Here is a 25,980-nt window from a genome sequence, read left to right as displayed (position 1 = left end):
GATTGACCTACAGGCGGAGAGCAATGCCCCCCGACCTCTCTGAAACTCCCACAATCTCACCCCAGCAACACCGCCAAATTGTCCAGACCACTGTTCCGGGCCTTTTGGGTGCGCAGGTCGCCATTTATCCCGACAACCACTCCCTTTCGATTCGCGCCAGCTGCGCCGACCTTGTCTTCCTCGTCTTCCTGCTACCCCGCATTGACGTATAGCACCATGGCGACCAACAGTGGCCGCGGCAACCCCATTGCGGCCGACGAGGGCCCCTCCAAGACCGGCGAGGGGGCCCCTCCTTCCGTCTCCAGCGACCTCAAGGAAACCATCCAAGCTGCCGGCCCGGCTGATGGTGCCGGCGTCCACGCTGCCGGCCAAGACAAGTCGATGCAGCAACCTGCCGCCGAGCCCAAGGTGAAGACGGAGAAGGAGCTCGAGCGCGAGCGCAAGAAGGCCGAGAAGCAGGCCAAGTTCGAGGAGAAGCAGAAGGCCAAGGTGGCCGCCGCCGCTCAGGCGCCCGCTGCCAAGGCCAAGAAGCCCAAGGTCGTCAAGCCCGAGGAGGAGGCTCTCCCCCCTTACGTCGAAGAAACCCCCGCCGGCGAGAAGAAGCGCCTCAAGTCCCTCGACGACCCCCACTTCAAGGCCTACGACCCCATCGCCGTCGAGAGCGCCTGGTACCAGTGGTGGGAGAAGCAGGGCTTCTTTAAGCCCCAATTCACCGACGAGGGCGAGGTCAAGCCCGAGGGCAAGTTCGTCATCGTCATCCCGCCGCCCAATGTCACCGGCGCGCTGCACATGGGCCACGCGCTCGGCAACTCGCTGCAGGATGTCATGATCCGATGGAACCGCATGCACGGCAAGACCACCCTGTGGCTGCCCGGCTGCGATCACGCCGGCATCTCCACCCAGTCTGTCGTCGAGAAGATGCTGTGGAACCGCGAGAAGAAGACGCGCCATGACCTGGGCCGTCCCAAGTTCGTCGAGCGCGTGTGGCAGTGGAAGGAGGATTACCATGTCCGCATCAACAACGCACAGAGGAAGATGGGTGCTTCCACGGATTGGTCGAGGGAGGCCTTCACCGTACGACCCCCGAAGTATAGAATTCACACACGATTGCATAGGCTAACATGAAAACAGATGGACAAAAACCTGTCGGCTGCTGTCACAGAAACTTTCGTCAAGCTCCATGAGGAGGGCACCATCTACCGGGCGAATAGATTGTATGTATTCTCCTCCCTAGTCTGCTCTTCACACCGGGGGGAATTGTACTAATCTCGCAAACTACAGGGTCAACTGGTGTACACAGCTCAACACTACCTTGTCTAACCTTGAAGTCGTCAACAAGGAGTTGCCTGGCAAGACTCTCCTTGACGTCCCAGGCTACGAGAAGAAGATCGAGTTCGGTACCATTCACCATTTCAAGTATCCCATCGAAGGTTCGGATGAGACCATTGAGGTAGCCACGACACGTCCAGAGACCCTGCTTGGTGATACGGGCATCGCCGTCCACCCTGCGGATGACCGCTACAAGCACCTTGTCGGCAAAAACGCTGTTCACCCCTTCATTGAGGGTAGACTGATGCCCATGTAAGCAACCCCCGCGCAAGACGTCACGTTTGATGGGTAGCACCGATCAAGAATGTGGGCTATATTCCCTATACGTCTATTTTCACTACGCAGGAGCGAGCCTGGCTAACTTTGCATCTGGTAGTGTTGCGGACGACTATGTTGAGAAGGACTTTGGTACTGGTGCAGTCAAGATCACACCGGCGCATGACCCCAACGATTTTGCCCTCGGTACACGACACAAGCTCCAGTTCATCAACATCCTGACTGACAATGGCTTGATGAACGAGAATGCCGGCCCTTACAAGGGACAAAAGCGATTCGATGTCCGATACACCATCATTAAGGATCTCAAGGAGAAGAACCTTTACGTTGACTGGAAGGACAACCCAATGACTGTCCCGCTCTGTGACAAGACGAAGGACGTGATCGAACCCGTCATGAAGCCCCAGTGGTGGATGAAGATGGATGAACTTGCCAAGCCTGCTATCGACGTTGTCAAGAACGGCAAGATCAAGATCCGCCCAGAGTCGGCGGAGAAGAGCTACTACAGGTGGATGGAAAATATCAACGATTGGTGCATCTCCAGACAGTTGTGGTGGGGTCACCAGTGCCCTGTCTACTTCGCGCAGGTCGAGGGAGAGGAGGCCGACGAGGGCGACAGCAGCCGCTGGTTCTCCGGACGCACCGAGGAGGAAGCCCAAGCCAAGGCCGGCAAGGCTCTCGCTGGCAAGAAGTTCACGCTCAAGAGGGATGAAGATGTCCTCGATACCTGGTTCAGCTCAGGATTGTGGCCTTTCAGCACACTGGGCTGGCCGAATCAGACCCCTGATTTGGCGCGTCTATATCCTACATCGGTCCTGGAAACGGGCTGGGATATTCTGTTCTTCTGGATTGCGAGGATGATCATGCTGGGCCTCAAGATGGTTGGCGAGGTTCCCTTCACCGAGGTGTACTGCCATTCTCTCGTCCGAGACTCAGAGGGTCGCAAGATGTCCAAGTCCCTGGGCAACGTCGTTGACCCCTTGGACGTTATCGCCGGTATCCCACTGGAAGAACTGCACTCCAAGCTCCTTGTTGGCAACCTGGACCCGAAGGAGGTTGAGAAGGCCACCAAGTACCAGAAGACTGCCTTCCCGGATGGCATTCCCCAGTGTGGCACCGATGCTCTCCGCTTCTGCATGGCCAACTACGTGACGCCCGGTGGCGGTGACATAGCCTTTGACATCAAGGTCATGCATGGATTCCGAAGGTTCTGTAACAAGATTTACCAAGCAACCAAATACGTGCTCGGAAACTTGGACAAGGACTTTGTGCCCAACAAGACCGGCAAGCTGACAGGCAAGGAGTCGCTGGCCGAGAAGTGGATTTTGCACAAGATGAATGCTTGCATTAAAGACGTCAACGACGCCATTCCCGCCCGCGAGTTCTCCAAGGCCACTGGTGCCATCTACGTCTACTGGTACAACCAGCTGTGCGATGTCTTCATTGAGAACTCGAAGGCTCTGATCAAGGAGGGTACCAAGGAAGAGCAGGAGTCTGCCACACAAACCTTGTACACGGCGCTTGAGGCCGCTCTGACTATGATCCACCCCTTCATGCCGTTCTTGACAGAGGAGTTGTGGCAGCGTTTGCCGCGCCGTCCCAGCGACGAGACGCCTTCCATCATGTTGGCCAAGTACCCAATCTACGACCCCGAACTCGACAACCCAGCAGCTGCCGAGGCTTACGAATTAGTCATGGGCTGCTCTAAGGGCATCCGTTCCCTGATGGCAGAGTATGCTCTGAAGGATGAAGCCAAGGGTGAGACTTTTTCTTTTCTCCGACTTGAATTCCCAGCTAGCTATAAAGGGGCTTATTGACTAACTCGAATTTAGTTTACATCCAAACCTACGATGAGACGGCCCACAAGACCGTGTCGGACCAGCTCAACTCGATCAAGTCGCTTTCGGGCAAGGGCGTGACGTCCGTCGAGATCACCCCGAGCACCGCTAGCCGCCCAGCCGGCTCCGTTGCATTCCCGGTTTCGAGCGCCGCCGCCGTCTTCCTCCACGTCAAGGGCCGTGTCGATCTCGACGCCGAGATTGACAAGGCGTCCAAGAAGCTCGAGCGCACGCGCCAGTCCATCGCCAAGCAACAGAAGCTGCTCGCGGACCCCAAGTACATTGAGAAGACGCCCCAGAACCTCCAGGAAGAGGCCCGCCGCAGGCTGGGCGATTTCGAATCCGAGGCTAAGGGCTTCGAGGGCACTATCAAGCAGTTTGAGACTTTGAAGCTGGAATAAGTTGAGAAGGAGGTCTGATGGGCGAGGGGTGGAATGGGATGTGGATGATGGAGAAGGACAAAGACGCAGCCACCTTAGCTTTGGGCTAGATCGGTAGACGCTGAAGAAAGATGATCTGGAGGAGTTTGGTGTAAAACAAAACAAAAAAAACCAGGCAGGAGATACTTTGAGCTGAAGAAGGTGATATACACTAATTTCACACGAACGTTGCGGCTAGATGATATCTTACTGTCTCCGTATTGTTTTTGCTTGAAATGCTACATATAGTGATGCACGACATGCAAAGCAGTTGCTATGTAGCTGAGCTGCCCCCATTTCCCCCTTGGATGAAAAATGGCAGACTCAAAAGCCTATAGATCTCGCTCTTGGTATATTCATGTCCAAATGCACCTTTCAACTGCGGTATCCAATCACTTATAATGCTACACAAGGGGTATCTCATCTCATCCCTCGATGCGCCATTCTTCTTCTGTCTGTCCCTTTCTGAGGTATCTTGATGCCCGTTCCTAAAAAGGCCAAAATAGAAATGCGCCGCTCTCTCCAGTCCGGATATAATGATAACAATAATAATGATAAAACCCAGTCAACCGAGTTCTCACGCCGGAGAAACGCCATGCAATGTAACGAGTGAATATGGTTTCAGTAATGATGCAGCCAACGCAATGCGATAAAGAATAGTTTAGAAAAAAAACAATGAAGTGATGATCAAAGGGTCCAAACAAGCAAAGGTCACGATACAGGCGTCAAGCCTGCCCACTGATAGTTCCCGTCAATGTTGACCCAGTCGCCGTGGTCGATGGCCTTCTCCCAGCCCATCATGACAGCCATGAGACGGCATCCGGTGGCGCTGATGGTGCAGATGAGGGCATCGCTACCGTGGGCCAGGATAGCGAGGTCCATGAGGTAGGCGCGGCCAATGTAGCTGCGTAGGCGCGTCGTTTCGGCGGAGGGGGCGACGGGCATCGAAGCGACCGCGCCGTCGCTGTTGATGCCCGCACGGCCTAGGTTCCAGAACATGGTCGCGAAGAAGCCCCCTTCCCACCCGAATGTCTCTTCGACAAACTTATGCATGACGCTGCGGTCTTGCTCCGGCTGCGGCACCTGGGATTTGGCCGCCAGCTTGATCATTTCTTGCGCCCTGGGCGAACGCTTGAACTCTTCCGAGTCGTAGACTTCAGGGTCATCCGACGCAATGACAGTGAACGAATGCTTTTTGGCCACGACATTCTCTCCGCCGCTGGGAGCGCTCGTGTTGTGTATATCCTCAATGATTTCTCGGGCCCTGTCCGCGTACATATTGAGAGGTATGTATGCTCCTCTGTATTGGTACTCGAAAGGGTGCTGGTCGCCGTGGCGGACATGGACCCCGACCACGGTGCCGTCTTGTTTGTGTCCCAAGGGTGCTTTCGCCTTGCCCCTCAACTCGATAATGCGACTGGTGACGTAGCTGTGGTCGTCGTGATTTAGGCGAAACAAGGCTTCGTAACCCGTTCGCGCCAAGTCAAACATGGGCTTCTCGCGATCCTGATCCCGCTTTTTACGTATTTCATACTCATTTGCGAAGCTATTCCCAAATGTCTCCTTCGAGGTGGCAGCTGACACCACCAAGTGGCGGGCCTGGCGAGGACAGGGGAGCATTTCGTGTCGCGGAGGCGGTTGGCAGTTCGGGATTGGCGGTGTCTTGAAAATGCCTGTATACTCTCCGTACGCCCACCTTGAGTCATCAATGAAGAAGGCACGCTTTTCCTTCTGAGCCAAGCCATATGCCATCCATAGCATCATAAGAGTTGTGCCCAGTCCCGCGTCGGGGGTCTCGAGTACAAAGGTGAGTGTTGATTCACAGACTGGCTGGACCACCAAAGTGCTCTTTTTTTCGCCCACCAGATGGCTTTCTTGCGATCTGGATGAAATCCTCCTCGCCGTGTCTTGTGCGCCCGGAAGCAGACCACGTTCTTCTGCCTCGGTGACATCTAGGAAGTAGGGGTCCTCGTAATAGTAATTTAGACTAGCCTTCTGTGACGGGGAGCTCTTGCCGTGCAAATCTCTCACGTGGTTGGCAACCTCGTGGCATTTAGCGCAGATGTCGGTGTATTCCTTGGTCGATAAGGGGAAATTGTACGAGGGGGGTATGGATACGGTCCACTTGGACCTGCCTCGACGGCCCGTAACAGCTATCGGGGTAGGAAACTCGGGAAGTTCGTCCTGGCCAACCATCTCATACTCCTCCTGGGTTCCCAAAGCCCAATCAACAACTGGCACATCTCCAAAGTGCTTTACGCCCGCCTTGGCGACGAGGAGAAAAGCCAGAAGGGAAAGGAACCACCCGAACAGTCGGAAAACCCGACTGGGCCGGGGGCAACCGGAGATTTCTTGGGTCTCGGCACCAAAGCGGGAAGACCGGGGGACGGCGGAGGGGAGAAGAGCAGATGGTTGAAGTTAAAGCGTGAGGAGGTTGAAGACAAAGGGGCCTTCTCGTGCGTAGATGAGCCAGTGTAAGATGCGGCTCTGCGCAAGTTGAGCCGCGGTGGGATCACCATCATCTTGGCATGGGTGCTGTGAGTAAGATCGAGGGCAGGAGGCGCCATCTTTGCAGATATCGTTGGAAAATGAGGGGATGGTGGTAATAATTATAAATGTGTAAGTCGAATGGCTGGGTTGCGACTGCCGACTGACTGCTGGCGGGTGCCGATTTCAACAAACACGCACGGGTCAGGACCAACCCAAGAGTTCGGTCGGTTCAAGAGAAATAGAATGGCAAAGGAAGGTCTAGAAGAGAAGGGTTCGAGTGTGACGTTTCGTCGGTGTTGTCCGGGTTCTATTCCCAGAGTCCCATGGAGAGAGCGAAAGAGAGAAAGAGGCAGCGCAGAGCAGAGATGGGGTGGGTAGTTTGCCCTCACCTCGCTGGCGGTGGCATGCAGAAGATGCGAGGGAACGTCTTGTGGTGAGCGAGGTTGGCCAAGAGGACTGGCCTGTGGAACGCAGTACTTGTATGTATTCGGATGGCAAGAGGCCAAACAAAGACAGACGAAGAAGAGTCTGGTCGGGTGGGTAAAACAGGGCCGATCTTCAAGTGAAGTAGTGACTGGTAGTATGACAGCAGCCTACCTGGCTGTCACAAGGCCCCATCCATGCAGGGAAAATGGGGAAAGGTGGAAACGGCACTGGGCTCGCGAGGCAGGGGTTGCGTTGGACCTGAACAGTAAGAGAGCCCCGAAGACGGCAGTCTGCTCTCTGTGCACGCAATGCTCATCAAACTCAGACGATCCCACCGGTTCCGGGTCTGGGAGAAAGAAGGCGTTAGTGGCAATGGAGGCCGGGGGTAGCAAGAGACAAGACGGCTGTTGGGATAATACAGAGCAGAGGGTCAAGGGAGTCGTCGGTATGTCCCGTAGCATAAAACGACGATAGCCGCGAAGGGGAATATACGGGATGGCTAGCCAGCAGCCAGATCTATGTATGTATGTGTGTGTGTGTAGGTGTATATGATGAACAATCAATCCCCAAATGCATAGGCTGAATGCGATGCAATGTAATGACAAAATAAGGGAAAGACAGGTGACAGGTTGACGGACCCAACCCAACAGGGAGGATCGCAGAGGATACGATGTGGATGTGGACGTGGACGGCGAGGGCTTGATAGAAGCGAGCAGTGGCAGGCCCCGCCAGATGATGTCACATGGGAACAAGCAATGGTTCGGGGGGTTCCAGCGTTGCAGCGAAGAAAATGAAGATTGGCAACGAAGAAGCCCAAAGGGGGGGGCGGGCCAGAGGTGCCAAAGGGGCCAAGCCGCTGTCATTGGCGGAAGTCTGAAGGCCTGGCGGGAAAAGGGGAAAAGGAAATGGTTGATCCGAACGAAGATCTCGTCAGCTCACGAGCTATGCCATGTGTGTGTGTATGTATGCATGTATGTATGTATGTATCGTATCTATCTGTCGTCTGGAGAATGCCCGATTGCGACGGGCCACTGGACATCTTTTTCTGCTGTGTTTTCCCAAAGGCCAAAGGGTCCTTCCCTCCCTTCCCTTCCCTGGTCTCCTGCTATTTTGGTCGATCCATTGGCACCCCTGCCCCTTCTGAAACAACTAAAAGATCTGCGGAGAGGGCAGGAGGGGTGCTGGCTACTGGGTGCCCCCAGGCGGATCTACTGTAGCAATCCAACAAGATGTGCATACATACATACTCACACATTATGCATCCTACTTTACATACTTAGTGTGCAGGCTAGATTACCTAACAGGGCAGGTAGTTGGTTGGTAGATGAGCCAGCTCAGCCGACCCGAATTGTCTGTTTCGCACCTCCCGTTGGCCCGTTTGGAATATATGAGCGGGAAGGGGGGAGAGAGAGAGAGAAAGAAAGAAGAAAAACAAGGGGCGGGGAACAGGGGTCGTTGGGCCTCGTGTCTGTCTGCCTGTCCGCTCAACCCATGCATGCCCAGCGGCGCCGACGCGGTGGACGAACGACATGGCCTGAGAGGAGAGAGGCCTCGGGGCTTGCGCTAACAGCCAACTAACGTGAGAGGCCGCAAAGGCAAGAGGGGCAGCCTACAATATGTATGTACATACATACCTGAACACCTCTCACTTGGAGAAAAAGGGTTGCCCTCGCCTCGTCCCGTCTGACCGTTGCAGCGGCCCTGGCACTGACTAGTGGGCGTGTAGCTTTGTTTGCTGTGGAAGCGTCTCTTTCATAAGTATAAGTATGCATAGTCGAGAAACGACGGACTTCGGCCTGTCTCGGGAAGGATCCGGAGCATCAGCTAAAAATAAAACCAGAATAAGCCAATGCACAACTGATCAATAGTCTTGCATCTAATGTTGGTTTTCGTCTTGCTGCCCGTCTGTCCATCTCGGCCTTGCTTTTCTCCTTCTTTCCTCGTCGGCGCTAAAATTACATACAAGGAAGGCGTTAAGTCCGCCGCGACACATGTTTTCTATCTCCCCTAATCATCGACTCCCCGAACCACTCTCTTCCACCGAGCGGCGGCGATAACGAAAAAGAACGAATGGAAAATGAGATAATTAAGATACAGCCAGAACCCGTTCATTATATAATAACGTAGTCATGTCCTGCGGATGACAAGCAGCTCCATCCCGAGGCATCTCTTAATATAAGCAACAATAGTAAAAGTGGCCCAGTCCATCGGTTCCTTCCCGTCGTCAGGGCATTCACATCCACAAACACTCCGGTCGTAGCAATAGCGCAATATGATGGGGTATAAAAGAAACGGACAGAAGCAATCCCAACCCAAAACGCCGTCTTCCCGAGACTTCGGCCTCCCAGCCGTGTCTCCCGTGTAAAAATTGTACATGCTCCTGGTAGAGCCACATCACTCTCATGCCTCGAGAGCAACCTCATGAGGCTCGTGCGGGATCGTCGGGCTCTCCCGGATCGGCTCGGGCTTGGCCGTAGTCGTGGCCTCGCCCGGCACCTGCGACTTTCGACCATCGCTTGCGATACGGACGCTGCCTCGCACGCCTCTAACGGCGTGGCCGCTTTCCACCTTCTCCTGTATCATCTCGTCCAGGATACGACTCATCTCGTCGACCGACTTGGGTCTCTTGCGGTCGTTGGTAGGCGATACGCTCTTTCGTACAGCCATGGGCGGGTCTGGCAATGCCCCAGAGGGCGGAGGGCTAGCAGCTTGCTCGTACAGCAGAGAAGTCCGCACCTCGCGCACCTCGCGCATCTCGGGTTTGGGCACCTCCTTGTCCAGCCCTTCCGCGGCGTCTCTCGAGCGAGCGGCATTGCGCAGAGCACCGAGCATCCGGTCCTTGTCATCCAATCTCGCCCGGAGTTCCGCGATCTCGGCATCCTTCTCCTTCAGGGCAGCAGAAACACTATGGTCCTCCCCCCACCATGATGGCCTTGTTGGGCGCCGAGAACCCGACTGATGTGCGAGATGAGCTGGCCCTTCTTGCGTGAAGCAGCCGTTTTTCTAGAGTGGCTATATACCGATTCTTGTCGGCAAGGTCGCTCTGCAAAGCTTGATTTTGGGCCGCCAGGGAGGCAACACCGTCACCATACTCGCCGATGCTGTCATCTTCCTCGGTTGATGGCTCACCCGAGCCAGATCGCCGCTGGAGATTCGATCGACGTCCTATTGTAGACGACGATGAATTCATCGAACTCGTCCTCTCTAGTATGGGGTGACTCTTGGAAGATGCTGCAATCGAAGTTCGGACAGATGGTGCTAGAGAAGACTGTGAGAAACGCTGGTGAATCCCCAAGGCACTGTAGGATCCGCTGCTATTGACGCCGATGGATTTGGAGCTCAGAATCAGCTTGTTCAGATGATCAATCCGTTCTTTCAATGCTGTTCGCGCAAGCTGCATCTCCAGCATTTGCTCTTCGTGCCTTGCTTCAGCCTCCTTTTCTCGCATTCGTTCCTCCACTACTTCTTTTATTACTTCCTCCTCTCCCGCCTCGACTGTCGCCTTGTTTTTGACCTGTGTTTCAAGCTGGGATCGAAGTTCCAGGATCTCCATGCGGTAGCGTTCGAGCAGGACCCTAGCCCCGCCCTCGCCGCCAGCACCAAGAGCTTCCTCGGCCTTTTTAGCATGACTGACAATGCTGTTCTTTGCGCGGGCAGCAAACTTCAGAGTATTGATAGTCTCCGCCGTGTGGCTGTTGGAAGAAGCAGCACTTCCAGCCGCCCCAATCTGGATGGTGCAGAGAATACTGACGAGAGAATTTCCTGACAATGCTCCCTGCAACAACCTCGTTAACTTGCTGTCTCTGTATGGAAGATGTTTGGTGTCTATGGGGGCGCCATCCTTCTTCTTGGCATCCGATAATTTGGAGATGACATTTCCTAGAGTCAGCAGACTCTTGTTGATGTGACCTCCTTCCTGCCGCCGCTCTTTTGACTCGGCAGCCTTCTCAGAACCAGCCAGATCGATAAGGCTTAGAGTAGAGACACGGACACCGCCGGGGGCTAAGCCCGAACGTTTGCTATCACCTCCCGATGCTGGCATCCGTTCTCGACTCTCGACGACGATTTGCACGACGGCGTGACTGCGCGAACTCCTGGCATTAAACTGTGTGCTGGCTGTCCTGCGGGCTTGGTCGCCACGGGCAATTACTCGCAGAAGTTGCGTCGGACTCTGGACGATTTCCTCTTTTAGAGGAGTCGCATAGACGCCGCGTTTGCTGTCTTCCCGTAATTTAATCTCTTCTTGCGCGCCTGCCACCCCGGCTCCGCCACCAGTCGACATACTCAAAAGATCGTGGATCTTCTCATTGTAGATCTCAAGATAGCTGACACGCAGCAGGAATTCACGAGATGGCGTTTCCCGAATGTAAGAGAAAATGTCGGTGATGGCGAGCGGAATGACACCAGGAGACGAAGCCGTTCCCTGCATCGAGAATGTCTTGCCAGTGCCAGTCATACCATAGGCAAACACGGTGCCGTGATAGCCTTCCATTACTCTTCGGACCAATCGTTTTGCTGTATGGTCGTAGACCCTGCTGTTGTCGTCATGAGTCGCGAACACGTTGTCGTAGTGGTAGTCACCGCCTTCTTTGCCCCGGTACGAGACCAACGATTTCCTACCATCCACCATCCATTCGCCCTCAACTTGACCCTGCCCACCGGCGTTAGCATCCGGCCGCACTCGCACGCTGACCACGACATTGCCTTTGCCATCCACACCCTTGGAGATCCGTTTGTCGTTTGTAGGGGTCGAGCTTAAATCGGTTGGATCATCATATGTTGTAGCCGAAGTCGAATAAGAATCTTGTGCTGAAGAACTGCGGCTCTGCGGGGGTGAAGCGATACTGATAAGCCCATCGGAATTCCTCACGTTGTTACTACTGAGGATGGATTTGCTGTCGCCTCCCCCATTTAGTAAACTGGGCACTCCGTGGCTCACTTTGGGCGCGGTCGATGTCCTTGGTTTCCTCGTTGTTCCTGTGGCGCCAGATAATGGGCTGGGCGGAAGACTGGATATGCGCGAATCGCCCTTGGGAGGTTGCGGGAACGAATTGATGCTGACTGTTTTGCGTATCGTTTTCCCATTGGAAGTAGCGAGGCCTTTAGGGGTTGGCAGGGCGGAAGTTGGAGCAGGAACTGGCGGCGGGAGATTCGTCGACGGTGCGCGAAGTCCGCTTCTTGGTGTGCTCGGTGACCTATTGGCGGCGTGTAGATTGCCCGTACTCTTGCGGGTTTTGGGGACAGGCAGTGCAGGCAACGCCGAGTTTGGCGGCCCGACTGACGGGCGCGGCGGCCTAGGTAATGTGGTCATTGTTTGATCTCGGACTGCCGTCAAGTCACTTGAAGGTCGTATTTCAAACAAAGTGACAGACAAGCGAGTGGCCGAGTGTCTGATAGGGCTAGTCTTACGCAAACTGTTACTCCATCAGGCTCGAACCTGTAGTTAATATATCCCGTTGCTGCACGATAGCATTTAGAGATTTTGCAGCACAGAAACTCCTGCGGCCACGCAGCCACGGGTTCGCCTCTGTCAACTCTTTTCCCAAGCTGACCTAGGCAGTTTGACAACGCAGAAGCAAATGCCGCTGCGCAAAGGAGCGGGGTGACTTTTATGACGATAGTTGGGAGTATTATGGATTATATGCGTGGTCGTCGGTGAGGCTGGTAGTGGTGTGACCGTCTACGCTTGGGTGATTATATCAGCGCTTGCAATGTCGCACAGGCTAAGGATCGTCTGTGGTATACTGTTAGCTGTGCATGTCCTCGGCGCGATTTATTTGGCAAAGGCTCTGTTTGGGCTGCTCGCCATTCTCACTAGTTTGAGGCTCCAGACAAGGTATACACTTCCAGGAAACATGAGAACAAATGACGTACGATCGCCTGCCCGTCGCAATGAGGGGTGGTGTGGGAGTGTCAGAGGACCCTGACAGCTTTAATTGAATGAGCCCGTAATGTCTGAGATCGGCAGCGAATCGGCGTCGGTATCTGATTCGTCTGTTGCCTGTTCGTTGCTTTTCTTCGACCAACTTCTTGCTTATAGCGAGACTAGCGACCGGGATGTCTAAATGAAGTTTCTCCTCTCGATATATGCGTTTCTATTAGTATACCGCGGTATGTTTGGCGTGCCAGATAAACGAGGCAGGCACGAGAACGATAGGAAAGGGAGCAGGTTCCGACCCCTGCAGAGATGGGCTGTTCAGGATGGTTGTGAGTGGGTATGTCGTGGGATAGAGACCAATCTCTGGGACAACAAGCGACGCTGGCAAATCACTAGGTCGGGTGCAGGGTGGCAGTGAATGCACTGCGTTTGGCGGTGGGCGGCGGGCCTTGGGCTTGGGGGATTGGTCGCCCTGGTTGAAAGCCAAAGGAAATTCAGACGATGGGGGGGGCGGGCGCGTTGCGATTGTGGCCTGGTTGGTGGTCGAGCTTGCTATGCCAGAGGCTTGCGGGACGGAGCGAGAGACTCTCCAAGGGGACTAAGGAGAATGAGCGCGAAAGTAAATGGGTCCAGATTCCACCAAGGTCGAGGCGAGGCCGTATTGCGATGCCGGATGCTCGGGGATTTCAAAGTCAGTGGCGGGAGGGAGTTTCAAGAAACCGGATTGCAAGTAATCGCCCAATTCCAGTTCCAGTTCCAGCTCGAATCCGAGTCCAAGTCCAACAGGTCCAAGTCCAAGTCTGCCGGAGAAGCCAAGAAAGGAAGCAGGGGGAAAAACAACGAGGACAGTATACAGCTGATGGCCGCCAAGGTAAAAGAAAGAGAGACACTGTCTGTCGGCCTACTATGTATGGAACGAAAAGCAAGACACGACGTTCACGACATAATCTTGACTGGCACGGAGAACAAGGAGGGTTCGGAAGAGCGAGAGAGAGAGAGAGAGAGATTGAGCAAGAGAGAGTAGCGCCGAGCAGAGGATGTGTGTAATTCATTTGATGGCCAGTAGGAGCATCCATGCCGTACCATTTTCCCCTCAGGCTCGCTCTCTCTCTCTCTCTTTCTTTGCAAATGGACGAACAAGCCTAAGCTCGCGCCCAAACCCAAGCCCGCGCTCGTTTTCCCTTCTCATGTTCCTGTTTCCCCCATGCCCCTTGATGCAAGCTCGACTTGGTTGAACTCGTTCCCTTGCCTAGTGCGCACCTCCGTCCAGGATGCTACGATGACTATGCCCCATTCGGGCAAATCAATTTGAGATAGCGACAGAGAGCACAACGCTCACAGCAACCACCCCTGCTGCAGTTCTATTGCTCTTCCCTGTCCCTCACCAAGGCCTGTCGCAGACTTGGAGAACGGCTGGGTCGATTGGCTGGACTGCGCTGGCCTTGGGACGAATGTACCTAATGCACCTTGTTCTATGGAGTAGCACGTATCGTCAATTGACGGTACCCTACTCAGTAGGTGCGTGCGGGTAGGCATGTGCTAGGTCGTAGGAAGGGGAAATGCAAGTAATAACGAAGTAATGTAGGCAAGTGGGCATGGTGTGGGCAGGCGTGGAGAGGTCGCAGTCACTTGTCACCTACGATATTATTCCAACACGCACGTTGTGGCATGTATACAGATTCACTGCAGACTGATACCACTCACTCACTTCAGACATGACAGTAGCGCATGTGTGTCTTGGCTTGCCAGCGCTCCAATTGCCGTTGTCCCGTGTCTTCAGGCACTGTTCACTGCATGTCCCAGGGCTCCGGGGGCGTTTCGTAGAGCGCCTCTGTCGGTGGCACGCCCGATTTTAATTGGGCGCCTCCTCATCCCTGATGGGCTTCACCTGGCAGTGGGGGAAAGGCACGTACATTGCATCGTGTGGGAAATGCGGTAAAATGATGAAAGGCGCCTCGCTGAACCACGTTGTCATGCCGCTCCTACATATGCACGACGTTGCATGTTGATTGACACCGGCTGGCATCGATCGCACCGGTCTTGCTCTCTCTGTTTCTGCAAAGACGGGGAGTTGCAGGCGCAGTCCAACCTCGACTTATTCTCGTCGATAGAGGATCCCCCTGGCTGCCGCTTCCTCCCGGAAGGCCGAGTAATGTCAGGAGCCACCTGTTGCTACTTCATATATTACGGCAGTAGGTACCTTATTCAGGAACCCCATCCTCCAATTCCTTTCGTGGCTTGGCCCCTATTGGGGAATTGGTACGGAGCATCCTCGCCATCCGTTGCGCTTGTCACACTGCAAGAATCAGTCGGAATCAGTCGATTGGATGTGCTCGACCAGTATATCACACTCCGTAAAAGGCCGAGGTACGAACGGGCCACTCACTGTCTGGCTCGCTCACAACGCGCAACGGTCATTGCGATTCCAGCTGCCGGAACCAGTATGTAGTCTAAATCTCGTTCGTTCGTGGTATAGATTACGACGTAGATCTCTGTCCTCCCCATCGCAGCTTTTCCCCTAGGCGCATCGTGTTATTGCGCTTGTGATGTGCAATTTCCGTATCACAGACCATCACTATCCGCTTTGGGATGGCACGTCGTGCACAAGTGGTCTAGTCTGTCGGAACTATAGCCGATGGAGTATAGCGGGTGGCGAACTCTGCTCCAATCCCCAATCCCGACCGTTCCTGGACTATCCTGCACCCTACAGGACCCCCAAAAACTATAATGGGTGATGGTCTGAGCTAAGCCAAGCACCAAGCCAGCAGCAAACGCCTTCGCGCCCAAAGAAAAAAACAGCTCCTTGCTAGACCTACTACTCTTTACAGCAAGCCCTGAGTGCAGACGTCGCAACGCCCCACGCCGCCTCCTTCGCTGTCAAAGATGCTCCCTGTTTTTTTAATGTTGGACGAACAACCGGCTGGCTTTGGCTCCGTGCGTGCATGTGCTTGTTAGTCTGCTCCAGTACCGAGTGGCACGTCTGTTGTCGTTTGTGGGTTTCTCTCATCGCATCTCGACCAGAACCAAGATCTCACTTGCCATAGAAAAAGAGGCTGGCATGCATGCCTCTTCGTCCCCTGCAAGCCCTATGATCGCGGCACACATGAAGAGAGAAGAGAGCCTACTGCAACTAAGAAGGATGCTGCGATTTTCACGATTAGTGAAGTCCTGGTGCCTGGTGCAACCGTCCTAGTACATAGACTCCGACACGGAACGAACCCTCCCCATACGATGCCAAGACGAACATGGCCTAGGGGTCAGCTAAACCCTGCGGCAAACACTCACTTGCAGAGCGGTGGTGAATTCGGTTTCGACTCGCGTACACATCAAGTCAAATCTAGGTCGTTGCATGTAAGCAACGGCGAACGTCCCTCCTTCCCCCTCTCATGTTTTGCGTCACACTTCAGACCTGCTGCACATGAACAGGAACCCGGTCCGAAGTAGCACAAACCTTGGTCGATGCGTATCTTTTTTCCCTTTCTTTTTCTTTCGGGTTCCCCCCCCTCTTTCCACTACCGACGTCAAGAGAAGGGACGGCGGGAGAGACGGCCATAACCCCGAGGAGCCGCAGGATTGGCCTTAAACCATATTGGGGTTGCAACAATGAGAACAACGGCATGCGAATATGCAGTAAATCGCATGCATATCGTTTCGAGGTCAATGCGAGATTCAATAATGCTCCGTATTATAAGCTATATCAGCCAAGATAATCTCCGTTTCTATTCACTTCCCCTGGTTTGGCAGGATTTCTCTGTGACCAGTCGGAATCAAGCAACCAGCCCCAGCGGACAGGGTTGAAATGTTGCATCTCACAGCGTCCGTCAGCCGTTCTCCATTCTCGAATCGTTGCATGACGGCGATCCTCGAGCAAAATAACTGACCAGCTCCCGGTTGCCGACATGTGTTCTGCCCGGCTTTTACAGCTGTGCAACGTGCATGCCTGGGCTTCCGAGGTGGCCCAAGTCTGCGATTCGACCAACAAGCCCCGATGGGCTGTTCGGCTGTCTGCTTACAGTGGGAACTACTGCCAGATGCCGGTTAATGCATCAAGAGCGAGAGCTCTGTTCAGCTTAGCCGTCACCACCCGCTGTCAAACTCGAATGTTTTTAGGTGGTCGTATCTCACTTCTGCGTCTAATCGCCGTCTCAAACCACCACCTGTATAACCGACGCCGTTCCACCTCTGCATCATCAGATGGCACGTATGCCGCGACCGACGCTTCTTGTTTCAAAAACCTCGACAAGCCCAGAACCAACCGCTTCTTGGAGTACCCAGTCAAACGACAGCCCGTAAAACCGTTTCCATTTCCTAGTCTGGCCTGGCAAGATGCCTGCAAACTCTCCGCGCGCACGCTTGGCCGCGTGGCGGACCTCCTCCCTGTCGATCGCGCCATCCCAGCGATCTCTTAGTAGAGTCTCTGGAGCTTCGCGATACCGTGATTTACCGAGTAAGGCGACAAGGTGCTCCAAAGCCGAAGACACCATCTTTAAGAAGGCCCCGTTCCCTGGGATTGCCAGACGGAGTTCTGTTACGCTCGCGGGTAGCAATGAGCCAGGGCCGTGTCCTCCGCCGCTGCCCCCGGCTGCGTAAACGGCACCAGCCCCACCCACTGTTCCCAGCGAGCCTGTGGGCTGCCGCGATACTGTCTCCAATGAGACCAGTGATGTCCGGTCTTCGGGGCGCGAGAATGTATTGACTGTATCCGACAGCGACGAATGCGTTACAAAGCCGGCATGATGCGCAGTCAAGAATCCGGCTCGAAATAACCTCTCCACATCAGGCTCGGATAATGCCGACCTGTGTACGGATTGCGTATTAGGAGTTTGCTGAAGGTAGGCCTTAAAAGTACCCTTGGTCGTTTCTGGCAGAACCGATGTGCCATCTATCAACGCGTCAAGGTCTGAAGATAAGATTAGTGTTTCCCCGATGTCGCCGCGTCTTGCGACAACAATCTTGCGTATGATGCCGGACTGCGCTAGTTCGGCGGCCTCGCGCTCAACGGCGCTTGGAGAAGATAACAAGGTTTGTATATGGGACACGGTCACTATAGGCGGTAGGTTCTTGCGGTAGGATAGAACCTCGGCGATCCTGATCGAATTCATACCACCGGCCTGCTGCGGCATGGGCGTGAACATGTGCGAACGAATGTACCGAATAGCTTGGGCAGTGTCGCGGAGATTCATGTCCATCGCCAAGGCCTTGACCAGCCCGCAGTCATCGAGTTTATCGTCGAATACATCATCTTCTTCGTAATCCGCGCCGCCCGCAGTTCGGTTTGATGCGGATCTTCTCTTGCTGGGCGAGGCTCGCTTTGCGCCTTGGGACTTGGAAGATGCCTTTTTAATCCGGCTGGAACGCCCCAGTATCGACCGCAAACTCATGGTCTCTATGGGACATGGGAGTTGATGGGAGGCAGTCACTGCAGTGGGAAGCCCCAAGCGTAGGTGGTCGGTCGGTGATGCGGGTGGCGGAAGTCGGAAGTCGGTGCTTTTCCAAAGGTTCAAAGGTTCAAAGGTCCCGCCGCAGGTTAGGCACACCATCCTGGTGGTGATCCATTTTGTGCTTGCAAAACGGTTAGGCGCGCTAAGCCAAATGCGCCGAACCTTGGAGGCAAAATGGTTCAGTCATCGCATGGCGACTTTCCCAGGGCTGCGAGGTCGGTAGGTCAGCGACTGCCAACCACTTGAACCGAGATTGAAGAGTTCTCATATCCATAGTATCTGTAGGCACCTAATCGTATACCCTACGTCAATTTGATCGTTCCCGAATACATCGCGAGCCCCGAGTATCCACGGGCTTCTTTGGGCAGAGTTTCGACTCATCCAGGCCAGATTGATTGTGGAACGATTTCAGAAAATAAAACATCAGCTTTCTCCCTACTCACTCCCTGCTCAATCCCAACATTTCATTTCATCCTCATATATATATTACTCAAATCGTAGACATGGCGCCTCATGTCATACTAATCCGCCACGGCGAGGCAACACATAGTGAGTTCTCCAATTAAATTGGCCATTAAGCCGCCCATCCAAAAAATAAAATTAAAAAATTATTGCTGATTTTCCTGAAGATGTTGGCAATAAGTCACCCCTCGTGAAACCCCTTACGTTGACCGTCATTGGCTGACTCGCACATACATGACTGGTCCATACCTGACCCCGAGTTGACTGAAAAGGGGGTGCTTCAATGCGAGTACCTCGAAAAGGATTTGCGGAGCCGATATTCGTTCGAAAAGGAAAGCGCCCTTATTGTCGTGAGCCCAGCCAAGCGCACACTACAGACATACCATCACGGTCTAAAATGGCTGAGCGACGAGGGCGTGCCTGTGCTGCCTCGTGCTGAGTGGCAGGTGCGTGCGACTGTCGCCCTCAGTTCCGCGGCTGGTTCCATGCTGACACAGAGCAGGAAACAACGGGCAACCCGTGCGATATTTGTACCGAGGTGGCTGTGATAGAGAAGGAGTGGCCGTCCCTGGATTTCTCCCAACTCGATCCTGTGTACCCAGCCAAGACTGGGTTATATTTCCCGTCGGAGGAAGCACTGCAGAACAGGGCACGCGTTGCGCGCGAGTGGTTGTTTCACCGCCAGGAGAAGCACATCGTTATAGTGACGCACTCGGGCTTCTTGCAAAGGGTTGCCAAGGGACAGAAATACAGGAATGTCGAGTACAAGATGTACGAGTTTGTCGATGATGCATCGAGTCAGGATTTCCTACTCAGGGAGATCGACCATGGCCAGGCAGAAACTCTCGACTAAGCCGGCAGACGCAGTATACTGTCGGCAGGCGGTACGTCTGAGCATTATAGCCCAAATTGGACGGCGAAGTCAGTTATAACATTCTACATTCTTCTTTCCCCTGATATACAAGGAGTCGATCTATCCGAAAAACACGTAGTCGCATTTATTGGTCATCACCGTAGTTAAAGCATCCATGACCGCCACACGTCGGCAACAGTAGAGCCCTGGCTACGTGATAAGCCCACAGCGAAAGTGGTCCCTCGTTGTTACACGAACAGCAATCAGGAGCATTAGTCAAATGTGTTCATTGCATGTTTGCATGTAGCCACGAAAAACCATGGGAAGCCGATACGGTGAGTAAAATCGGATTCCCTCAAACGAGCGGCTTTGAAGATGATCTAGCACATTGATTGAGCCATGGAGACACTGAGCTAAGAAATCTTAGCATGACTGCCAAAGCAAAGTCGAAACCGACAGTGCGTTTGAATGTGAAGAAGAAGAGAAAATAAGAAAATTTCCAGCCTCGACGCGGTTTTATCAATTTCCCGTTGGGCAAAAAGTGGTCAGAGCGCCCCAAGCTCAAGCGGCAGCCCCACTCGGATTTCAGACGACTCGGGATCTCAGATAGGTATGCTTTATTTAATATGAAAACCAACCATTCAAGATTCAGCTGATCGATCCGCCAACCTCGTGCCCAGCACACATCGTAACCATCCGTATCCTTCGGATGCTTGATTTTCTAGCAGACTAACGCCCGCAACGCATATAGGTAACAACTCTGCCATCTCTGCCATCTCTCAAGATGACGTCACTGAAGGTACGAGCCAATATCAACGGCGGCCTTAGGGAACATTTATTGTACACACCATATTGCGGTTGCCTTGTTATCTGTACATTGCACTTTGAAATACTGGCAGAGGCGAACCGTGCTGGTCACGGGAACTGCATTTGTCTCCCAGGTTGTTTCCCACATATTGACATCTCCACTGTCGGTGCAGCAATGAATATATAAGGCATGCAAGCGGAACACGCCGAGCCCAACAGCATCATCCATCGTCTGGCCAAGCGGGCAGCTGGTGCTTCGGTTCAGTGCGCATATATGGAGGCTGGATCGCACACGGTGCACACAAGTCGAGGTCAGGCAATGCACTGCGTGCGGGCCAAAGCTCGACGATGTTAGTGCTATGTATATCATCGCATTCGGCGTTCAACGGCCGGGGAGTGTTTGTTGTTAGAGTCATACAACGATGTACGGTTTTGGCTGTGGGCTGATGTGGTCGCGTGAGACATTTGCGAGCACAAGCATCCAGAGGTGTGTGTTGATCTGGTCAAATGGTGCCGGCTTGTGGTGATCCTGCGTTCACACGTGTGACTATACTGAATCCTCATTCGCTGCCGCCGGGCTTTCAACCTCCCTAGGCCTCCCGGTTGACTTTGGGGCTTGCCAAGGGCTTTGTCTGGAGAAGATCACTGTATTATAAAACGAGTGCCCCCTCTTAACGGCCGCCGAGTTGTGCTTCAGAGCAAGAGAGCAAGAAGGATTATGGTTGCTCACTGATCGACTTTTGGAACCTGCTCGGTTTCCCTTGCCACCATCACCTACCCGGGTTAGGCCTGGTTACGCAAATCGGATCTTGCAGCAGAAAGCCGACACGGCCGAAAGGACCCTACAAGCCCACGTACGTGCACCGCTCAGCGCTCAGCGCTCAGCCCAGCGTGACGTTACTGGCCCCAAGTCTCGAGTCTGTCGTCATTTCACATTTCAGCTAGCGCCAAGGCAATCCCTCCAGCTGAATTTGCCGGGCTGGCCATTGATTGAGGTTTGCCTAGAAATCAGCCAAACACTAAATAAGCATAGCAACCGAAGAAGAGAAAAAGTTTGAATAGCTCTCCTGCAGGGAACTGAATTTCGCGTATAACATCCTGCGATATACTCAGAGGTCTTGTTTCGAAAACCTGGCCTGGACTACGCGACTCAACACACATATCGGCGCCTGTTCTTGAGAGGTCGGACTCCCATGTCCCAATGCGATTCCTTCCCTTCTCCTGCAAGTTCGTGAGAAGCCAGCAAAGTACGAGCAGCCCGTCACCATGTTCCAGGCGGCGTCGCGGAAGTCGTTGCTGTGGCTCCTGGCCGCGGTAGATCTTCTACCAGCTGCCTTTGTTCTCGCAGCGCCCACTGAGCAGCAGGCTGTTCTAAAGTTTGGCGCCGGTGAAAGCCAACCACAACTCGAGCCATCGCAAAGAAAACTTCGTGGCAGGTTCCTGCATATTACAGGTGCGACAAACACCCCCACCACCCACACTTCGCTTTGCTTCACGTCCATTGCACTTTCCAAATCAAATGTCTCTTCCCCAAGCCTTGCAGATCCGCGGTCGGTTGCAGTACATTGGCTAACCTGGGTCTGTGGCCCCTGCAGATTTTCACCCGGATCTCTACTACCAACCGCACACGTCAACCGAAGAGAACTACGCCTGTCATAAAGGAAGCGGCCCAGCTGGTGTCTACGGCGCAGAAACGTCCGATTGCGACTCTCCTTTCACCCTTGTCAACGCCACCTTCGCCTGGCTTGCCAAAAATGTAAAGGATGAGGTCGACTTTGTAATCTGGACTGGTGACTCTGCTAGGCACGACAGCGACGAATCCATTGAGCGCACCGAAAAGGAGGTCGTCAAAACCAATCGTATGATAGCAGATGGCCTCTCCGGTGCTTTCTCCGACTCCCAGGGCCTCACAATTCCTATCATACCGACTTTTGGCAACAACGATATCCTTCCGCATAATGTCATGAATGCCGGCCCCAATAGGTGGCTCCGAAAGTACCTCAATGTCTGGCGTGATTTCATTCCCGAGGCGCAGCGTCATGCTTTCGAATATGGCGGGTGGTTCTACACAGAGGTCGTCCCAAACCATCTGGCCGTCTTCAGCCTCAACACGTTATACTTCTTCGATCGCAATGCTGGCATTGATGACTGCGTCTCACCGTCGCAACCTGGATACAAGCAGTTCGCATGGCTCGACGCCCAGTTCAGTTACCTTCGCAGCCGCGGAATGAAGGCCATCCTCATGGGTCATGTTCCCCCTGCTCGCACGGGCGACAAGCAGCTCTGGGAGGAGACGTGCTGGCAAAGTACACCCTGTGGCTCCAGCAATACCGCGATGTCATTGTGGGCGCCACTTATGGTCATATGAACATCGACCACTTCTTGATTCAAGATACACACGAGATTGATCTCGACCTGCTGGACAATAACGGCGAAAAGTCGAAGAAAAACAAGAAGGGGAAGAAGCAGAAGGCGCGCGAAAGCGCCGACCCTTTCTTTGATGACGACCAGACCGTCTCGATACAGGGTGGCAAAGACTATCTCGTGGAACTTCGAGAAGCATGGTCAAAGCTGCCCAAGTCTCTAGTACAGCAAACCAACGAGGTAGAGGCAGAGAAGAAGAAGAAGAAGAAGAAGGGCAAGAAGAACAGCGATATCGGGGGTGCATGGGCAGAGCGGTTTCAACTTTCGCTCATTTCACCGAGTGTGGTTCCGAACTACTACCCGACATACCGCATATATGAGTACAACATCACTGGCCTCGAAGATGCTTCTACATGGATTGATGTCAGACGAAGCTCATCCCTGGATGAGGAAAATGGTCTTGTGCCTGGTTCCAGACCAGCGACTCAATATCCATTGGTGCAGAATGAAGAAATCGACCTGGCGGCAACTGAGTGGATAGAAGGAAAGAAAGACAGTGGTTCAACGCTAGTCATTCCTGAAGGGCCATCCAAAACAGCCACACCTGGACCTGCATATTCGCCCCAGACTTTAAGCTTCACCGGCTTTACTCAGTACTTCGCCAATCTGACACATATCAACAATGACATAACCTCTAAAAGCGACAGCGGGGCTGAAATATCCCCTCGTGGATGGAATGAAGGCAAGCATAGGGGCAAGAAACCCACACACAAGCCCAAGCCTCGGGATTTCAACTACGAAGTCGAATACTCCACCTTCGATGACGAGCTTTACAAGCTTAACGACCTCACAGTCCGCAGCTTTGTAGAGCTAGCCTATCGAATCGGCCAGAGCCCTGCCGATTCTACGACCACTCAGGAGTTACGGCCAGGCAGCCACGCTGAGGTGAGGAACGGGGAAGATGATGACAGCGACGGCGCTAACGACGATGATGATGATGACGACGACGACGACGACGAAGACAACGAAAGAATCGATGCAGAGAAGAAGAAGAACAAAAAGAAGCATAAAGGCAAGAAGAAGCATAGAAAGAAGAAGCTGACCGAGCTGTGGCTTCACTTCCTAGAGCACGCATTCGTTAAGACGAAGACTCGTGACGAACTTAAAGAGGATCTTTGAACATAGGCGCACTCCTGCATTTCTTTGACATTTATAGCATGGTGTTAGGGGGTTCGAAATTGCATGTACGGAGTCGTGGGATGGTAAGGCGGGCTGGCTGTTGGGTTGTAGAGACAGTGGTGCCATGGTTATATGATTTGATTCCTCTATCATCTGCATTTGCATAGCGTAGCATCTGCATTGACAACTGCGTCACTCACTCAGAATATTATCTTCTATTATGAAAGACAATTCTGGCTGCAATGGTACACACAATGAATTACATTAGTGAAACCCATAGATTCCTACGCCAACATCCCCAGCACTTGCTATTTTCACTTCGAAATGGCGCTCTCTATGGCCGCAATAATCCCCTTGACTTCATCCACTATGCGGCGATCCAAAGTTTTAGCACATCTCCCTGAATCTTAATCTTCCACGAGGCGATCCCTACATAAAAAGGGGGCGGGCGAGGTGGGTTGTGCTTACCAGTATTGTAGTGTACCATGCTAATGCGAACCACGCCATCCTGCTCCAAGCCCAGCAGGTCGTAGGCCAGCCGGTTTGAGTAGAAGGCGCCCCATCGGAAGCCGAAGTTGGTAGCCTGCTCGACTGTCTCGACGAGCGTCTGGGCATTCCACCCCTTAACCAGGAACGAGACGGTCGGGACGCGCGCGGCGGGGTCTGCTGTCGTTTCGCCCACGACGGTGAAGACGTCGGGCTTGGAGGCGAGGTACTCGAGTAGCGTATTCTGCAGCGCGTGTTCGTGGGCCACGAGGCCACCCCAGCCGCCGTTGCTGCCGCCCAAGTATTCGACGACGTGGGGCACGGCCTGGAGAAGCTCGTAGCTGGCGCCGGCGAGCCCAAGTTTCTCGTCGAGGGTGGCGCCGCCCTTGAAGAAGTGGCCGAGGCTGCGCATGTTCTGCGGCAGCTGCGTGGTCGCCTGCCGCGCGTACATCATGGAGATGTGCGGGCCGTACACCTTGTACCACGAAAAACAGTAAACGTCAACGCCGAGGTCGGCCACATCGAGGGCGCGGTGCGGCGCATAGGCGACCCCGTCGACGCAGACGAGGGCGCCCGGCACGTTGGCGTGCACGGTGGACGCGATGACCTTGATGTCACTGATGGTGCCCAGGATGTTGCTGGCGTGCGTGCAGGTCACGAGCCGGGTCTTGGGGGTAAGGAGCGGCTCGAGGTCGGACGGGAGCAGCTTCGGGCTCATCGACTTGGCCGGCGTCCACCACTTGAGCGTCAGCTTGCTGCGGGCGGCGAGGTCCACCCACGGCGCGATGTTGGCCTCGTGGTCGATGCTTGAGACGACGATCTCGTCGCCTTCGTTGAACTCCAGGGCATAGGAAAGATTCCTGTACAGTTGTGTTGTCGAGGAGCCAAAGACTACGTTGATAGCCCGGGTCAGATCCGCTCATATCACCATCCATCCCAGATTGCTGGCGAATCTATACTAGTGCACGACGGGCATCCGCATGGGGAAACGATGAAAAGGGGCAACGTACCGATTTCGTCCTCCTGGGCATTCACGTATTTGGCTGCCGCAGCAAACCCGTCATTGTACCGAGCCGTTGCGAGCTGACCAACGCGATACGTGGCACCTAGCTGAACATTGTTGTTGGTGAGGTACTTGTGTATCGAGTCAACTACCGTCCCCAGCGTCTGGCTACCGCCGGCATTATCAAAGAAGACCTGGTCCTGGCTTAGAGCCGGGAACTTGGAACGTGCCGCGGAGACATCGAATTGCGCCATGGCGGTGTCAGCGTCTTCGTTCTGTGTAGAAGTATATATATTGATATGTTTGATGCAAGTAGTAGCTTTCATGGCGGCGGCAAGCCTCAAGCGTGCGCCATTTCGAATCGTCGACAAGCTGCGACTTTCCTGTTCGGGAAGTTGGGTAGCCGGGACGGAGTAGTCTCTTCGAGGATGCTGTCTTCCCCGCCGAGCTACCCCCTCATCCTATAGGGAGTGGACCGTGCCAGCCCGTCCTATGCCGGTGCTTGTATTCATGGAATTGACGACGCGACAGACGCATGCGCGTGCAAATGCCAGGTGATTCCGGGGCCCGATCCGAAGAGGTTGGGCGCTTAGAGACTTGACAGCCATGCATTAACCAAACCAAACCAAGCATGATGTAGCGAGTACGGATGGCGAGGGCCGGGCGGTGAGAAAAAGCGACCGGTTTCTGCCACTCGCATCGTTCGATTGGGGGAAAAGATTTGGATAA

At 54.0% G+C, this 25,980-nt stretch overlaps 7 protein-coding genes across 7 annotated transcripts; 3 read left to right on the top strand and 4 right to left on the bottom strand.

Annotated features, from left to right (window-relative positions):
* Positions 1 to 216: 216 nt before the first annotated feature.
* On the top strand, positions 217 to 3,844 carry PG998_001020 (uncharacterized protein; the record flags this gene model as incomplete). Its single annotated transcript, XM_066867838.1, has 5 exons — positions 217 to 1,074; positions 1,132 to 1,214; positions 1,282 to 1,581; positions 1,706 to 3,363; positions 3,438 to 3,844. 5 exons carry the CDS (start codon positions 217 to 219, stop codon positions 3,842 to 3,844), a joined length of 3,306 nt encoding a protein of 1,101 aa, XP_066736253.1.
* Positions 3,845 to 4,573: 729 nt separating this feature from the next.
* PG998_001019 (uncharacterized protein) lies at positions 4,574 to 6,429 on the bottom strand (the record flags this gene model as incomplete). The annotated part of the gene is made up of 2 exons (XM_066867837.1): positions 4,574 to 6,127; positions 6,190 to 6,429. The coding sequence occupies 2 exons, from the start codon at positions 6,427 to 6,429 to the stop codon at positions 4,574 to 4,576; spliced, it is 1,794 nt and encodes a 597-aa protein (XP_066736252.1).
* Positions 6,430 to 9,178: 2,749 nt separating this feature from the next.
* Positions 9,179 to 12,089, bottom strand: PG998_001018 (kinesin; the record flags this gene model as incomplete). Its single annotated transcript, XM_066867836.1, has 2 exons — positions 9,179 to 9,710; positions 9,799 to 12,089. The coding sequence occupies 2 exons, from the start codon at positions 12,087 to 12,089 to the stop codon at positions 9,179 to 9,181; spliced, it is 2,823 nt and encodes a 940-aa protein (XP_066736251.1).
* A 4,757-nt stretch (positions 12,090 to 16,846) lies between these two features.
* Positions 16,847 to 18,037, bottom strand: PG998_001017 (uncharacterized protein; the record flags this gene model as incomplete). The annotated part of the gene is made up of 1 exon (XM_066867835.1): positions 16,847 to 18,037. One exon carries the CDS (start codon positions 18,035 to 18,037, stop codon positions 16,847 to 16,849), a length of 1,191 nt encoding a protein of 396 aa, XP_066736250.1.
* A 563-nt stretch (positions 18,038 to 18,600) lies between these two features.
* Positions 18,601 to 19,412, top strand: PG998_001016 (uncharacterized protein; the record flags this gene model as incomplete). Its single annotated transcript, XM_066867834.1, has 4 exons — positions 18,601 to 18,646; positions 18,727 to 18,770; positions 18,820 to 19,005; positions 19,062 to 19,412. The coding sequence occupies 4 exons, from the start codon at positions 18,601 to 18,603 to the stop codon at positions 19,410 to 19,412; spliced, it is 627 nt and encodes a 208-aa protein (XP_066736249.1).
* A 2,073-nt stretch (positions 19,413 to 21,485) lies between these two features.
* Positions 21,486 to 23,762, top strand: PG998_001015 (uncharacterized protein; the record flags this gene model as incomplete). Its single annotated transcript, XM_066867833.1, has 3 exons — positions 21,486 to 21,672; positions 21,815 to 22,465; positions 22,501 to 23,762. The coding sequence occupies 3 exons, from the start codon at positions 21,486 to 21,488 to the stop codon at positions 23,760 to 23,762; spliced, it is 2,100 nt and encodes a 699-aa protein (XP_066736248.1).
* A 367-nt stretch (positions 23,763 to 24,129) lies between these two features.
* PG998_001014 (cysteine desulfurase) lies at positions 24,130 to 25,505 on the bottom strand (the record flags this gene model as incomplete). Its single annotated transcript, XM_066867832.1, has 3 exons — positions 24,130 to 24,191; positions 24,231 to 25,139; positions 25,259 to 25,505. The coding sequence occupies 3 exons, from the start codon at positions 25,503 to 25,505 to the stop codon at positions 24,130 to 24,132; spliced, it is 1,218 nt and encodes a 405-aa protein (XP_066736247.1).
* Positions 25,506 to 25,980: the final 475 nt, after the last annotated feature.

This window comes from Apiospora kogelbergensis (assembly GCF_038363985.1).
Source record: "Apiospora kogelbergensis strain CBS 113332 chromosome Unknown utg000001l_segment0_segment0, whole genome shotgun sequence".
In the NCBI taxonomy this organism is placed as follows: Eukaryota; Fungi; Ascomycota; class Sordariomycetes; order Amphisphaeriales; family Apiosporaceae; genus Apiospora; species Apiospora kogelbergensis.
Note: the sequence above shows the minus strand (reverse complement) of the source record. Positions and strands in the feature narration are given on the sequence as shown.